At 37.6% G+C, this 15460-nt stretch overlaps 2 protein-coding genes across 2 annotated transcripts; both read left to right on the plus strand.

Annotated features, from left to right (window-relative positions):
- The first annotated feature begins 1287 nt into the window (after positions 1-1287).
- Positions 1288-5922, plus strand: LOC139125087 (ankyrin repeat domain-containing protein 1-like). Its single transcript, XM_070691196.1, has 7 exons — positions 1288-1332; positions 1417-1485; positions 2127-2381; positions 3087-3185; positions 3813-3911; positions 4554-4676; positions 5863-5922. The coding sequence occupies exons 3-7, from the start codon at positions 2352-2354 to the stop codon at positions 5920-5922; spliced, it is 411 nt and encodes a 136-aa protein (XP_070547297.1). The 5' UTR covers positions 1288-1332; positions 1417-1485; positions 2127-2351.
- A 1896-nt stretch (positions 5923-7818) lies between these two features.
- LOC139124496 (death-associated protein kinase 1-like) lies at positions 7819-15112 on the plus strand. The gene is made up of 6 exons (XM_070690634.1): positions 7819-8042; positions 9023-9170; positions 10272-10414; positions 10957-11139; positions 11871-13716; positions 13790-15112. Exons 1-5 carry the CDS (start codon positions 7941-7943, stop codon positions 13113-13115), a joined length of 1821 nt encoding a protein of 606 aa, XP_070546735.1. The 5' UTR covers positions 7819-7940; the 3' UTR covers positions 13116-13716; positions 13790-15112.
- Positions 15113-15460: the final 348 nt, after the last annotated feature.

Raw genomic sequence — 15460 nt, forward strand, 5'->3', positions numbered from 1 at the left:
AATCCAATCGTCCAGTTTACAAGACTGAAACCCTTGCACGAGTGTTTGGTTGTCAGCGAGTTTCGAACTGTCAACGACTATTTCTGGCCTTCACTTTCGCCATTAATACACGAAAATCAACAAATCTCCTGTCTCTGGTTTATTTAGCATACAAGCTAATGATGCCGGTTTATTCTGTTGTTTGTCTCTTTCAAATAAAATGAAAACATTCATTTTCATGATCATTTGCTTTCGTTAAACGTTTGTCGGCAGACATATGATCCCAAAGATAGGGCCTAGCTGTTTTATCTATTTACTTCACTTCCCAAACTTTCCATATATGACATGATATTATGACATTTTTGCTTTTATGTCTGAAAATTACCATCTGTCTCTACTTGTCAATTGTCTGTACTTGTCACAACATGGTCTGAACGCGTCTTCGCTGTATAACGGAACCTACTTTCAAAACAGCATATGTCAAAAATGGTTTGGGGAGACACACAGTCAGTGTGTTACTAGTATTCTTGAACAGCAGTGTTATTGCGTAATTTGCGTGCCGACCTACGGCATACGCTCAATGTAGACAAATGGTAAAATAACAACGGGGCGAAACAGACAAAAGAACACGCATAACAGACACAGTGGATATCGGAAACGCCCAAGGATATACCCGGGATAGATTGGTACCACTAGGGTTTCCACTGTCGTCGTAGATGGCGCTCTAACAACCCGATCAGTAAATTGAACTCTCATTTGTACGCTGTTGTCGGCTTCATCTCAAATCAGCTTGATAAAACTTACGGCTAAATACAGAATCCAAGTCAACACGATCAATGTTAACACAAGACCTGTTGGATTTAAGACTGTTGTTTTAAGAAAATTTACATGGGATATTTACCATGTGTTCTTACACCATTCACCACATCGATAAGTGCGTCAGATACTGTACATTGCAGTCTGAAGTTCAACTTCAGGTTCCTTTGTATACTAATATATACTAGTATTCTGACGAAGTAACGAATTTTCATTCCGATGATGGACATACCTGCTATCAGTTTTATTTTAGTGAATAAATTCCAACTTTTGAAAAACAATGTGTGATGTATATATGGAAGGACGGATGGGTGGATGGACGGTTTGAGTGGTTAATGGATAGCTAGACGGATGGACAGAAACAGAACTGTGTTTGTATATCGTATTTATATTACAGTGATTAGAACTTGACACACCTGTCATTGTCAGACTATTTTACGAACTTCATGTTCCTCATTGGTCGTGCGCATGCGTGAACTACAGACAGCTGCACTGGGAGTGGGACACACGGCGGGTGACGACAAGGAAGTGAACAGAGTGAGTATACGAACAGTTTTAATTATCGGAATTTTATCTTACCACGCCATGTCTTCATTGAAATTGTATGTATTTCTGAAATAGAATTCCCCTTGACCGGATGGTCACTGTCTTCGTGGACAACGGAAACGGCTGTACACACCGTTGAGCTTGGTAAGGGCATTTCTAACACTATGTATCCTGGTAGCGATTGGTCTTACAGGCTACACGTATGAGTGACAAACCAACCATTGGCTTGAGGGAAACTCGACTCAATTTGGTCATTATCAGTGGCCTAACTATATCGCCTTTGACTCTCAAACCCCTTCAACCTTTTAATACTTTTCTCCGGACCAAATGTCACTCTAGACCGAACTGTATTGCTCGACATAGTAAGAGACTGCACTGAAAATGTACATTTGTGCCAAATTCCAATACAGCCACGTACTCTGAACTCAAGTTAACAGGGGATTTTAGCAGGCACGAGATACATATATGATTCTATTGCGATTAACGCCTCATATCAAGCCTTTAAAAACGACCACTCTTCTCAATCCAGGTACTAGTAACTAGCTCAAAGCACTTTGTTTACATTTGTTATGGTGCTTTCTTTTCCCCTTGTGAATCACACAGTGTAACTCGTGATTGCTATTTGATTAATTCAAGTTGTTGAATGCCTTTCGAAAGCATTTCAGATTAAGCTGTCAAGCGTGAATTTCAAATTTATTGCTCTGTAAGACCTGAAAGCCCTGCGAATATTTCAAAGTTTTGTCTTTTCAGAACAAGTTTAATCAAAGGCATTTCTTTATCGCCAGGGAGAGCGGATAGCAATACAGACGGCGTTAGTATCGATCGTCGCTCGGTGCAACTCGATAGGTTACACTATGGTCATGTACAAACAGAGCAATACATGAATGGTGTCTCATTCATAACCCTTCATTTGTGACACATATTATTCGTCATAGCAGCAATAATGTCAGAGTTCAAAATCTGAGCTCCGCTACTATATCGAGCACCACAAACGTTCCCGGGAGACGAAAATGGCGGAAGGTAAAGTGAGCCGGACCAAAGTGAGTAAAACTTGTTTTCCTTGGGGCCAACAACCCCTCTTCCCTTCAGGGCCGTAGCCTGGCCAAATTGCCTATGGGGTGGCAGAACCTAGCTTAGGACTATTAGGAAGGGTTTGGATAATTTACATACTGACAGTGTGGAAAATTCCAGGGGCGGGGGAGGGGCAGCTGCCCCAGTAGGCTACCCTGGCATTACACATGGCTGTGTAGTGATTTATGGCGGACATGACATTTCGACATAATGACAACCACGTACATGACAGAAAAGACATCTGCATGTGCTAAAAATAAAACCTTTGCACTCAAAAGGTATGCTTACTATTATTCACCTCACCTGTGTGTGGCTTATAAATCAATTTGGAATTTGTCCACGTTACCGATATTTGCTCAGCTTTACTGAATGCTTGAGTTGTATTGATTCTTTTTGCCGTACTGAATATCAAAAATTCATTGAAGGAAATAGTTCAGCTACTGTGAAGCTTAACGTGACTAATAAATTCCAGCGTTGAATATGAGAGACACGTACAGACATGCTGTGTGTATTTGTGTGTGTGTGTGTGTGTGTGTGTGTGTGAGAGAGAGAGAGAGAGAGAGAGAGAGAGAGAGAGAGAGAGAGAGAGAGAGAGAGAGAGAGTTTTGAAAGATTCATATATCCTCTTTTGTACGTCTATACTAATATACATTGCCCATCGTAACATTTTTTAGGAACTCGAACAGGATCTGTTTTCAGCGGTAGATAGCGGTAACGTGGAAAAAGTGAACAGTCTGCTAGGAGGAGGAATTGACGTCAACGTTGTTGATAAGGCAAGAGCACCATCTTTGTCACCTTTCATTCTAGGCCTTATTTGAATTATTGCGTGACTAAGCGATTTAACCCTATGGCTGTCAATTGTAACTAGTTGGAAAAATAGAGTAAATAACTAAAAAGAAATAGCATGTGAAAAAGAATGTACAATATCACATACCAAATTTGTTCCAATTTTTAATAGTAGCATTATTCATCCAAACCAGTGTTGTACCCGACTTTATTGTGTTTGCGTCATTTCAGGATACCTAAGACATTCTTTCGTAAATAATATGAAAAAAATATGCATAGTTTCATAGATACATGCCTACATGAATAAATACATGCCTACATGCCTACATACATGCCTACATGCCTACATACATACATACATACATACATACATACATACATACATACATACATACATACATACATACATACATACATACATACATACATACATACATACATACATACATACATACATACATACATACATACATACATACATACATACATACATACATACATACATACATACATACATGATTTATAAATTTGCATATTTGTGTATTATGTTGTTCGTTCATTTATGAATGGAAGGATTTTATTTATTTTGTATGTTCGTTTATTGGTTCACACAGATAAGGTGGACACCTCTCCACCATGCGGTTGCGGCCAAACATGTCGATATCGTCAACGTTTTAATAAAAGCAAAAGCAGATATCAATGCCAGGGATATGGTAATATGATAATTCTTGTCTAAAATGGTCAGAGTATTTCTAATATTAAGTAATTGTTGCAGCCTCTAGTGAAAGTATTTTTGAAGTAACTCAGGTTATAACACGGGTAAAGTAGGCATGGACACCCCTCCCACGTATCATGCATGTGCCAAATCAATGCAACACAGCCATAATGACAAAGTTTTATTTAATTTGTCTAGCAATAAAACATTGTCATAAATATTCAAGGAGAAAGTGACGTTAGTATTTTTGAAAAGTGAAAGAAGGGTTTCGTCGAAACTGCGCCTGTGCGACTTTCTTGTTTACAGTCAATGCATTTAATGTGCGATATCTAAATTCATCATGTCAACATAACTGCAACACCTTAATGTTGCAATGCACATAATGGCAAATAAGTAACTTTCATCAATTGCCAGAATACCTAAAATGCGGTGTATAAGTTCATCGTACAAGTCCCATACGACCTTGGAGCGCAATTTTCGACGACCGCAATTTTTTGACAACGTAGATCAATGCTAATATTTGATTGTGCGTGATGGCCAGATCATTGGCCACTACATTAATTTTGTTTTTACGAGAAAGAAAGTTTAGAACGACGATTCGAGACTTCAGATAGCAACTAGATGTTTCTGTAACCAACAGTTTGATAACACCCCTTTGCATACGGCATGCCAGTATGGTGAAGTCGACATAGTGAGAGTTCTTCTTACTAACAGACCTGACATCAATGCAAGGAACAATGTGAGTAACATAAGATTGATTATAGTTAGCTTTTTTGTCTATGTATGTATGTATGTATGTATGTATGTATGTATGTATGTATGTATGTATGTATGTATGTATGTATGTATGTATGTATGTATGTATGTATGTTGTATGTATGTATGTATGTATGTATGTATGTATGTATGTATGTATGTATGTATGTATGTATGTATGTATGTATGTATGTATGAATGTATGTATGTATGTATGTATGTATGTATGTATGTATGTATGTATGTATGTATGTATGTATGTATGTATGTATGTATGTATGTATGTATGTATGTATGTATGTATGTATGTATGTATGTATGTATGTATGTATGTATGTATGTATGTATTTGTCTGTCTGTATGCCTGTCTTTCTGTCTGTATGTCTCTTTGAAGACTTATTGAACTTAATATAAGCTTACGCTTTATTTTCTCTATAATTGATCATTCGAATTTGTGCTCCAAACCTTTGTAAACATTTATGAGAAACACTGCCTGTAGATTTTGTCCGATCTATACAGAAAAAAAATTAAAATAAGTTTGCAAGATTTTCATTGTTTAGGGTTCTCTCAGAGAGCAAGACAGTTGGTTAGAGAAGGTCCTGGCTATATTGTGAATAGGTTTGCAATACTTGAGTAGTATGGACAGGAATCTTGACTTTTCTATATTCTAAATCCATCGTAGTCAGTAATTCACAATGGCTTAGCTAGTAATAATAATAATAATAAGTATAATTTGTATAGCGCCTGGTATCCACTATAATAAAGTGCTCACTGGCGCTGAACAATGAGTGGAAATCACTTATACGCTTTCTGGAAAAGTAGTGTTTTGAGTCTGGATTTGAAAATAGTGATACTGGGAGCAGTACGGATAGTGATTGGTAGCTGGTTCCATAGGATTGCAGCGGCATAACTGAAGGAGCGATCTCCATAGGATTTGAGTCTAGTTCTTGGTACTTTAAGTGTGAGGCCGTGACTTTAGCGCAGTAATCTGGGAGGACAGTTAATATTGATGAGTTCAGAAAGATATTTGGGGGCAAGTCCATGGAGCGATTTGTATACGAGAAGTAATATTTTGTACTGTATTCTGTATTTTACTGGAAGCCAATGGAGGTGCATCAGGATAGGGGTGATGTGATTTCGTTTCCTTGTCTGTGTGATGAGTCTATAGCAGCTGAGTTCTGTGCTCTTTGCAGATGACAAATGTACGCTTGTGGCAGACCAAACAAGAGTGCATTGAAATAGTCAAGTTGTGAGGAGATGGTGGAGTGGACAAGTTTTTTGCAGGCATCTTGTGATAAGTACTTCCTAATAAAGCTGATGCGACGTAGATGTGTGTAGATGTTCCTGCAAGTTCGAAGAATATGTTGCTTAAAATCGTGTGTTGAGTCAAACAGAGAAAATCGTCTAGAGGTATATAAATGACAAAATAAGAGAAATGTCGTCACAATTTGCTTTGGTCGAATATAGCCATTTGATTGGCTAGACCAAGGGTGTATATTTGCAACGTCAAAATATGCGCAACAGTTGGAAGCTCGTGCAAATTTGGAACTCGAGTTTGAGAGCTCGACGTGCCATCATCTCAGACAGGTCTAGGGCTTAAAGTTGATTTTATTATTAAGTTTTAGTCTGGTGCAGCTTGATGAACTCATCAATAGAGCTTGTACAAGTAGCGACTGTTATGCAACACAACAACACAACAACAACAACAACAACAACAACAACAATAACAATAACAACATTTCTCAAGTAAATTCTTCAAGTTCGATGACTTTAATCCGTCATATTTTAATCGATTCGTAGCGTTACCTTATCGCATGGAGTTAACTCTGCACACGTGAGCAAGCCGTGTACTGACAAATTCTGTCAAAGTTTGTGTCGAGGCTCTTTAACCAATGTCCCAACTCTGCGTCTGAGAAAACAGCATTGTCCACTTCTGTTTATTTTTATCATATGGTAATGGTTCTCTCATGTATTTGTTTGCAGTTATAAGACTCTTGGGAAAGAATAAGCATGGGGTAATAATCACATCCCTTCGGCTATTCTGTCCCACCAAATAAGCTAAGTTTTACCTAAGAGGTCTTGTATTTGACCTTGCTTGTCATTTATTACCTCGAAACATTGACGACTTCTCTGTCTTTCAGCTTTATTTAACATATTTGTCAACGTATGCCCTTTCAAATTAGCAAAGATCCGAAGAACAACATTGTAAACTTTTTACTCCTACAAGATTCTTTTCATGTATCTAATTCTTTTACCCTTTGCCTATACAAGATGAATAAACTACCTGAAAACACCGTTGGCAGTGGTGTTCATGCTGATATAATGATTACTGAAGAAGAGAGGAAACTGATCAAGTCCTTATTTAGAGAATACAGAAAAGGTAATTAAATTTTTGGCTGTTTCACATGTCCCTGTGCAGATTTATGTAGTTTCTACATGTTTCGATCTTTCTTCGTTACTGAAACATTATATAATGCACTATCCGAGGTACACGTACAAGAATATTCTTCATTTGTAACTAGGCATTTTCGACTTGCAATATTGTCCTTTGAATAAATTAAATTATAACATTATGTCACGCTTAAAGTACTTGGTAAATATTACACTTTTAGTGTTATCATTTACCTGCTACAAAATCAGCAATATGTAGCCTTGCTGCAAGGGGTTGAAGAGCACGATTTATGCATATTATTTCTCTGTGGTTACGCCAAAGTAGGCAAGACAACGTGGGTAAATCCCTTCAAAAGGTATGTTTGAAGAATCAGTTGCCAAAAGTAAGTGACCACTTGATCATTCTAAAAGTCTAATATTTTAATTTGAAGTGCACTGCAGGCAGCTTTTTGACGTCTTTTATTTGCTTTAAAGGAAACTAAAGTACCAGGACCCGTAACTGTTTTTAATAATAATTTTTATTGCAGTCAAGAACGGAACACGACAAAAAACTCTTTCGAATAGATCTCAAAATGATGTTGTTGAAATTGTAAGAGCAAAAGGTACACCCACAGACCATAAGCTTATGGTATGCAACATTCCCTGAGTTAGACGTCACTCTGTCCGTAGTAAATTTAACTGAAAAAGCATCAAAAGTGGACCGGTATTGCAAAGGAATAGAATGTCTGAACTATAAAATGTACTCATTTTGCAGATCAAAAGCGACGGTCAATATGTACCAACACCAGGGATTGACGTAAGGCGAGCATGTATTCCATCAGCTGGGAAATTCAGTCTGTGGGACTTTGCAGGGCAGACTGAATTTTACGTGACACACAATATGTTTCTAGGATCAGGAAACGCGGTGTTCTTGCTGGTTTTCGGAATGGTCGACAATGAAAATGACAAACCGTTGACGTTGAGGGAGACAAAGGAGAAAGAAGTAAGATACCCATTGTTCGGTTTTTCCGATATGAATTCGATAAGCAAGCATTGTTATGTATTACGACGAATTGTAAATATAAGTATTATATTCTGCAAACCCTATTTTCTACAAACGAAAGAGAGTATTTTAACATGTCTATTGCAGGTGCAGATATAATGCTTATTCTTGACAATTTAACATGCAAGCAAATACGTCCGCTAAAGACCAATATAATATTATAAAATGAATGAGAGTTAAGTTAGTATGTACCCAGTGTTATGGAATGCTGCAGGTTGACACAGTAGAACACGGAAATATTATATGAGGATACACAGAATAAATGTTGATAATAAAACTCAAGCATCAAAAACATACGAAAGTCATTTCCGTTAAATGAAAAGACAATTTAAGGACAAAGCTTGTTTGGCACCAATGTTTAATTTTCCATCACATTTGATTTCTATGTAAAGAACACGATTGGAACAAATTTCGGATAATTGGATGGTGAAGTAATTGCTGATTTAATATACAAATATAATCTCATCTGCTTTTCTTGTACATTACACACTTGTTTCTATGAGTAATTTGTATTATTGGAACATTCAACTATCTGGCACCTAACTCTTTTGAAAATTTGAAAAAATATGAAAATCCAATTATCTCAAATTAGTTCCAATCGCGTTAACGTATTGTTCCATATTTCACTTCCCAAATAAAGTTTAAACGTCCAGTATTGAAGTTACGAACATTACCTGCATTTGCTTAGAACCGAATATATTGCTCATTTTTTCCCGAGTTTTATGCGTGTGAACTCCCAGTTACTTGTCAACATTATGCGAAATGTTGTCCTTCCATTGTTTTAGATAACAATCGAAAATGAGAAAATATAAAATTGTAGCCTTGAATATGTTTTTATTCTTATTAAAAATGTTTCAAACAGCTAATTTACTCTGTCCCTTTGGGGAAAATTAAATGTTTCTTCATTCCTATGTCCCTAGATAACTCATTGGTTGAGTTTCATAAAAGCAACCCATGAAGTCAACCCACTCGTAGACGGCACGTCCCCGTTCACAGAGGGTGGTAGGCCAACAGTCATTCTGGTAGTGAGCAGGGCAGATATAATACATAAAGCGTACATGACCGAAGGTGAGATTTGTTTGTCATACACAGATCGGTTTATGGGAATCGTATCAGTCCTATTTTTGCTCACACATCACTGCTTATATTTTAACGACGGTACATTGACACAAACCTATTTATTGTGTTTATTGAAATCCAATGCTATCGCGTTTTCGGTTGTTCTAGAATTTCATGTGCAAGTGTTGGTGCTAATGAAACGTGGTGACCTTCCATATTATTAAAACGTCAACTGAAATTCGAAGAGCGTGATGTTTGGATGGCATATTTGGTTACACATCTATTGGTCTAGCTCTCTACCCAATTACCCATTTTGACAAGAGTAACATGGCAACCGCGCAGAATTAAATTCGTGCCCTGACTTTAAATCTTACCAAGTTTATATTGAAGGTATTTCGTTGGCATAAAGGTGTTCTGTTCCACATTGTCTATTCAGACTGTAAATAATGCAAATCACTGTTAGGGCTACAGTAAAACCAGAATTTTCAGTTGGTGGAAACGCAAATGGCCATGCAGAAAATTAAGTATTCCCTGATATGTTTATACTCAGTCGTTCAACCATACCGGTGATATAGGTTATAGTTCATCGCACCGTATACACTTAGAAACTAAATAGACTAGAATTTTGCTCAAAATCTCTTCCGAGAAACTTTAAACGGCCTCTTTAATAACGAAGAAGTAATTAAAATTAGGTTTGCCATGCAAAGATTGATACAAGAGAAATAAATACTCTAAAATTAACCAATTATTGACATTCAGTGTGGCTGCTATCTCTATATTAACTTTGTGGGCGAAACTGAATTTTGACAAGTACTCAATGAGGATTGTGAACACAATTTTCTTCAGTAAGCGTCATATTAAGCCCAAAGAACTGGCATACTACAAAAGCCCTATAAAACTGGAGGTGTTTATCTCTGTCCCCGAGGGGCGTCTGACCTTAATACCTATACGACTATTAGAGCAATTGGTTCTGTTGACGGCTTATGAATCGAACAATGGTATCAGTAATCAAATAAATTATGAGATGAAATGTCTTTTGTTTCTGTATTTTCAATGACTTCATCGAATTGCATATACGGAAGTTGATAGCTATCTTTTATCCCGATACAGCCGATAGAGTACTCAGCTCTATTGTTCAATCAATGCAGAAGATGTTTGGAAAGTATTTGAATATACACGACAGAGCATTCCTGCTGGACTGCCGAGCCTCAGGCCATGCAAACATAGAAAGACTGAGACAATGCGTGCATCAGGTACTAAACTTTTGTAATATCCCTTCGAAAATGTAACTGTTTACATAAGGAGATTGTCCATGGAATTTGTCAATATTTGGTTAACCCCGACAGCCAAAAGATATAGTCAGGTTTCCTTTGCACTATATTTATCGTTTTAAAGCCAGCAAATTCCCTTTTGGGTTTTGTCGTGCATAAAATATTTAATACTGCACTCTATTTATCTTTAAATGGGACCAACTGTAATAAAAAATCCATTCAGGGGCCCACACTTCAAATGGGGAAGAATGAACAAAACCAATGACAAGTATTGACAAAGTCAAACGGAGACTGTGAATACATATAATGTAAAAGGAAATTCAAATTTAGGATTGACTGATCTTATATGGCCCTGAAATTATAACATGGTGAAAAATGTACATTTGAGACTTATGTGCACTGCAATCATGTGATATGGAGAGTTGAAGGCATCTGCAACCAATTTAAGGCAACTGTACAGGAAACATTGAATGTCGATAAGGAATAGATGACTTAACAATAGATGCCCATTGTCCTTACCACAGCCAAAAAAGAAGGTACCAAAGCTTTGTGCAGAGATATTAAAGCATGTGGAAGCTTGGACAAAGAATACATCATTTCCTGTGATATCCTGGAATGACTACAGGCATGAAATGTCCAAGCTGCATCCGTTCGTAGGAGAAGAAATGATCAGGATGGCGACGAGCTACTTGCATGATATGGGAGAGGTACATTGAACTGTTTATGTGCTATGTACAACAAAGTCATCGTTACTTTAATCTTGCAATTGTTGTGCAGCTGGAATCGGAATCAGGAATATTATTTATTAATGGGCTACCACTATTACTATTAGTTGAGGTGCTTAAAACTATTCCGAGATTTGGTTTTGCAAAATTGTCAATCCCATAGCAATTAATATTCAATAGTTTGTCGTTAAATATTTCTGAGCATGGCATTTGTTTATTTCCAAAATATTCATCAAGGAAGTGTGTGCCTCGTAAGTGACAGATTTAAAATTTCGCCCAAACGTTCGTTGTTGTGGGAGCATTCAAACACTTACATTCAAAATCAATAGTAAATGTCAGGGTTTGTTATTCAAATAAATGTTCGATTTTACAAAAAATAAGAGAGTAGAGATTTTAATGTGGTCAAGGAGCTAGAAAATGAAGCCAAACAGGGGGAAGATCATCAGAACAATATTGTAAAATTTGGGAATCACAATACCTTCCCAGAGACGCATTGTGACTTAAGCAATAAATTGTCACTTGGCAAAATGTGCCACAAAGAACATAATTTTATATTATTCGATTAGGTCTTTCTTGTGTTGTTCACATTTGTAGCATGTGTCTTTTTTGCGCAGCCCCTCAGACACATGTGTGTTCAAGGGGCCATGTTTACTACAACATATCTCAATAGTGAATATCTTCATCATCCTCAAACTTCTTCACTCCCATAACAGATACTGTACATGAAATACTCCGATTGTGATGACGATATTGTGCTGCGGCCACAGTGGCTCTGCAGTGAGGTATTTGGACCCTTGCTTGCAACACATTCGTTTGCAAAGTTTGCAAAGACACTGGAGAGGAAGAAGTTCTATTCACATGACGAAATTAAGCAGATATTCAAAGAAGACTGGGATGTCGATAGAGTTTTCAGACTTCTAGAGAAATTTGAGATTCTTTATAAAGTTCATAATGATAGTACTCACAGGTCTGGAAGCATGGAGAAGAAGTACGTCATTACAGGTATGCTCGATGACTGCATGCCTTCAAACAAATGGCAAAAGGAATCGTCCAAAGAAATCTACTACGGAAGAAGAATTGAATGTCATGACGACACAGATAGCTTCTCGCCTGGACTGTTTCCAAGACTACAGACGAGGTTGTATCACACATTTGACGAAATACGACGCACTCCAAGTGACATGTGGAAGAATGGTATCAAAGTTTGTGACGAGGTGGAAGGTCTGGTGTACATGCCGAAAGGCTGGAGAGCAATTCACATCTGTGTACGAGGAGAGGGAAGAGAAGACACAAAAGCCTGTCATAACCTGCTTGACAAACTCATGAATACCATTGAGGATGTGTTGGATATCTCATGTCCTGGTACCAATGTCGATCACCACATTCTTAGCTCACGGTCACTTAAGAATCATGACGACCATGACAAAATCAGGTACTGCAAGATTGAAACCATCATCGAGGCCGAGGAACACTCAAGGAGGGTATATGATGGACAGTTCGGCGAGGAAGAGAAAGCTGAAGACCTCTTATGCGTTGGATGTGATACAACACTCCTCAGAAATTTTGGCTACAAAGCTGACATTAAGTGGATGACAGAAGGTGCAAAACAGACATTTGCTGCCATCATGGACCAAAAGCAGGAGCGACGCAACGACTACAGGTGTATGGCGCAGATAGTGGGTATGAAGTACGATGAAATTAAGTGTCTAGAAGAGAAGGCACACTCTGGCACACAACATGTCTTGTCTACATGGTCTCGTAAATGGGCAGAGGAACAGCATTCCGCAGAAGCGCCTGGAGAGGAAAAAGAAACAGAGAAGGAAACACTGGCGAGTAACTTCAGCAACCTGGTGAAGGTTCTGAGTCATGATGACATGCAGAGAGATGATGCTGTGGAAGTCATTGTTGAGATGTTCGCAAGCCTTGGAATCCGTCGAGAATGTGAAGATGACTCCTAGGTCTGTAGGATATTTGTGTCCATGACAGTATTGCTGCTTTTCAACTATATCCATAGAGCTATAAAGTAGCAATGTCTGCGTTTGAAGGGGACAGAGTTAATTGGATGACACTGAAAAAGTGACTAGGTTGATGCTTACAGGAGGGTGCAGAACAACGCTGGCGTATAGGATACATTCTATCTAAAACAAGCCTATAAGTGATCTCTTGTGCCTCGCTGAGTTGGGGATAATATTTTAAGCCAAATCGTATGTGTTTATATATGTATGAAAGTCATATGTGCAATGTGCAGAACTGCGCAATGCTATACAGTTCCTGTAAAGTGTAAAATTTTGCATGGTTCTTTTAGTATTTTCCTTCGACCTGATGTGTTACTGCTGGTTACGGTAAGCATGAGCGCCATCTACAGTGTGCTATTTCTCAGGTATCAAAGAAGAACCCTGTGCTCTGTGATGTGGTGTCAAGAGTTACAAAACAAGAACCATAACGACAACAATGGCGTATCACAACATGCAGAGAATGATCTCAACCTAATTTGCGGATGACTCAACTCTGTTTTTAGTAACAAAGATCCCGTGAGACAGCCTCCAACTTGGGCTTTCAGTCCTTGTGTCACGTTCAATGGCAGTAAAACTGAGGATATAAATACCTATGTGCAAGAAGCTGAAGCCACTAGGGAGCTTTACTCTCCTTAATGTCTCCATCACTTAAACAAACTGTCATTGTCACAGCATATCTCAGGAATTGTAAGAAAAACAGCCAAACGTTTTTGGATTCTAGGACGTATCAGAATCTCTCCCCCTCTCAGGCACGTATTGCCATTTGCAAGGTTACATTGCCCTCTCATGAAACATATCTGTTCCCACAACATTGAGGGCTCACTATTATGAGTAAAGCACTACCTCTTCTCAGAATTTAGAAGCCAATGAGGGATGACATTGTCCCACTGGGTTTAACGAGCAATTTGTTTCCTCATGTGTTTTCTAAGGTCACTTCTTTCTACAGCCGTTTAGTATTATTCCAAACATAACTCCAAAGAAACAGATATGTCAAGAAATACAAAATCTTCAGTCAGCGGACATCTATATACTGTCACAATACCGAAGTCACATATCAATGTCCATCTTAATTCCTACGTTCCCGGATATACCTGTCTTTTGATTACACTCTTGATGTATGTCTTCGCGAGCATTCTATATCTAGACACCTTTGAACAAAATTTACATGCCAATTCCTTTCTTTTTTCGCCCTTTGGTCGTTCTTGCCCACAGGCCACATACTGTCAATCAGAAAATGAAAACTGACCGAAATATTTCAAAGATGGTGGCAAGTATTCAAATGTTTGTTTGACTTCACACTTTAAGCATGGCTGGATAAAGATATCATTTGGTAGATTTGGTTGTATATTCTCCAATAAAAAGGTTACAGAGAGAGGTTGTATTTTTTTAAATGAAGTAACAATTTTTGCTGAAAACTGTAAAGGGTTATTGAAATGATGAAGGTTTTGTAACCATCCCTGGTATGCCACTGTGACTCTCTGTAAACATGAATCATTCTATCACCGCATTCTTGAAAACAATTTTTGTCGATATAGAGAAATTTATCTGAAATATTAAGATTTAACTAAATAGCGATTTCAAGGCAATATATCTGCATAATTCTCTTTAAGTATTTACTGGCCAGCATTGCAGCACAACGGCGTGTATAAAGTACAGACTAAACTATGCATGAAGACTGTAGTTTCAGCAGTCATGTATTTGCATGTTTTCCTTGCAGAAAAAAACAACCATATCTAATCTTTCTTTCCATAATTGTTTCATTACTCAAGTAAAATTTACTTGGTTTACAGATAAATGTTCTTTCTTCTGAATTTTTAGATGTTATGATGTAATTCTTTTGAAACTGCTAATCGATGAAATGGATTTTTATAAAATGTCATTAAAATTATAGAAATAAATATTATATTTGGATATGTCTTTTGACTTCCGTGATGAACAGTTACGGCTCTTGTTTGTGTGACATATTGTATCAAAATTTAAATTTGACTTTTCTGAGAAATGCTTCTGATTTGGAATGGAAGGACGATGGGACATAGGTCCGTCTGTGCAACCATATGAATCTTTCTTTAAATGTCATGAGTGAATTTGATGAACGTCAAGTCCCGTCTTCCGTTAGATACATACAAGCATATGATGCAAAAAGGTTCGACTTGAAAACTCCCATTTTAAGAAAGTATCTCATATCTACGAAACGTATTTTTGACTGAAAATACATGCGACTAATTTTCCTTGTTTCTCAAGCATTAATTTACCTTAACATAAACATTGCCAAAGGGCTAAATGTTGTC

Source organism: Ptychodera flava (genome assembly GCF_041260155.1).
Source record: "Ptychodera flava strain L36383 chromosome 23 unlocalized genomic scaffold, AS_Pfla_20210202 Scaffold_24__1_contigs__length_23054250_pilon, whole genome shotgun sequence".
Lineage (NCBI taxonomy): Eukaryota > Metazoa > Hemichordata > Enteropneusta > Ptychoderidae > Ptychodera > Ptychodera flava.

Excerpts from the sequence above, each read along its gene's own strand:
- LOC139124496 (XM_070690634.1), top strand. The coding sequence starts at position 7,941 with ATGTTTCTAGGATCAGGAAACGCGGTGTTCTTGCTGGTTTTCGGAATG. Across the intron at positions 8,043-9,022 it reads GGGAGACAAAGGAGAAAGAA|ATAACTCATTGGTTGAGTTT; the intron begins GTAAGATACCCA and ends CTATGTCCCTAG. Across the intron at positions 9,171-10,271 it reads TAAAGCGTACATGACCGAAG|CCGATAGAGTACTCAGCTCT; the intron begins GTGAGATTTGTT and ends ATCCCGATACAG.
- LOC139125087 (XM_070691196.1), top strand. The coding sequence starts at position 2,352 with ATGGCGGAAGGTAAAGTGAGCCGGACCAAA. Across the intron at positions 2,382-3,086 it reads GTAAAGTGAGCCGGACCAAA|GAACTCGAACAGGATCTGTT; the intron begins GTGAGTAAAACT and ends AACATTTTTTAG. Across the intron at positions 3,912-4,553 it reads ATATCAATGCCAGGGATATG|TTTGATAACACCCCTTTGCA; the intron begins GTAATATGATAA and ends TGTAACCAACAG.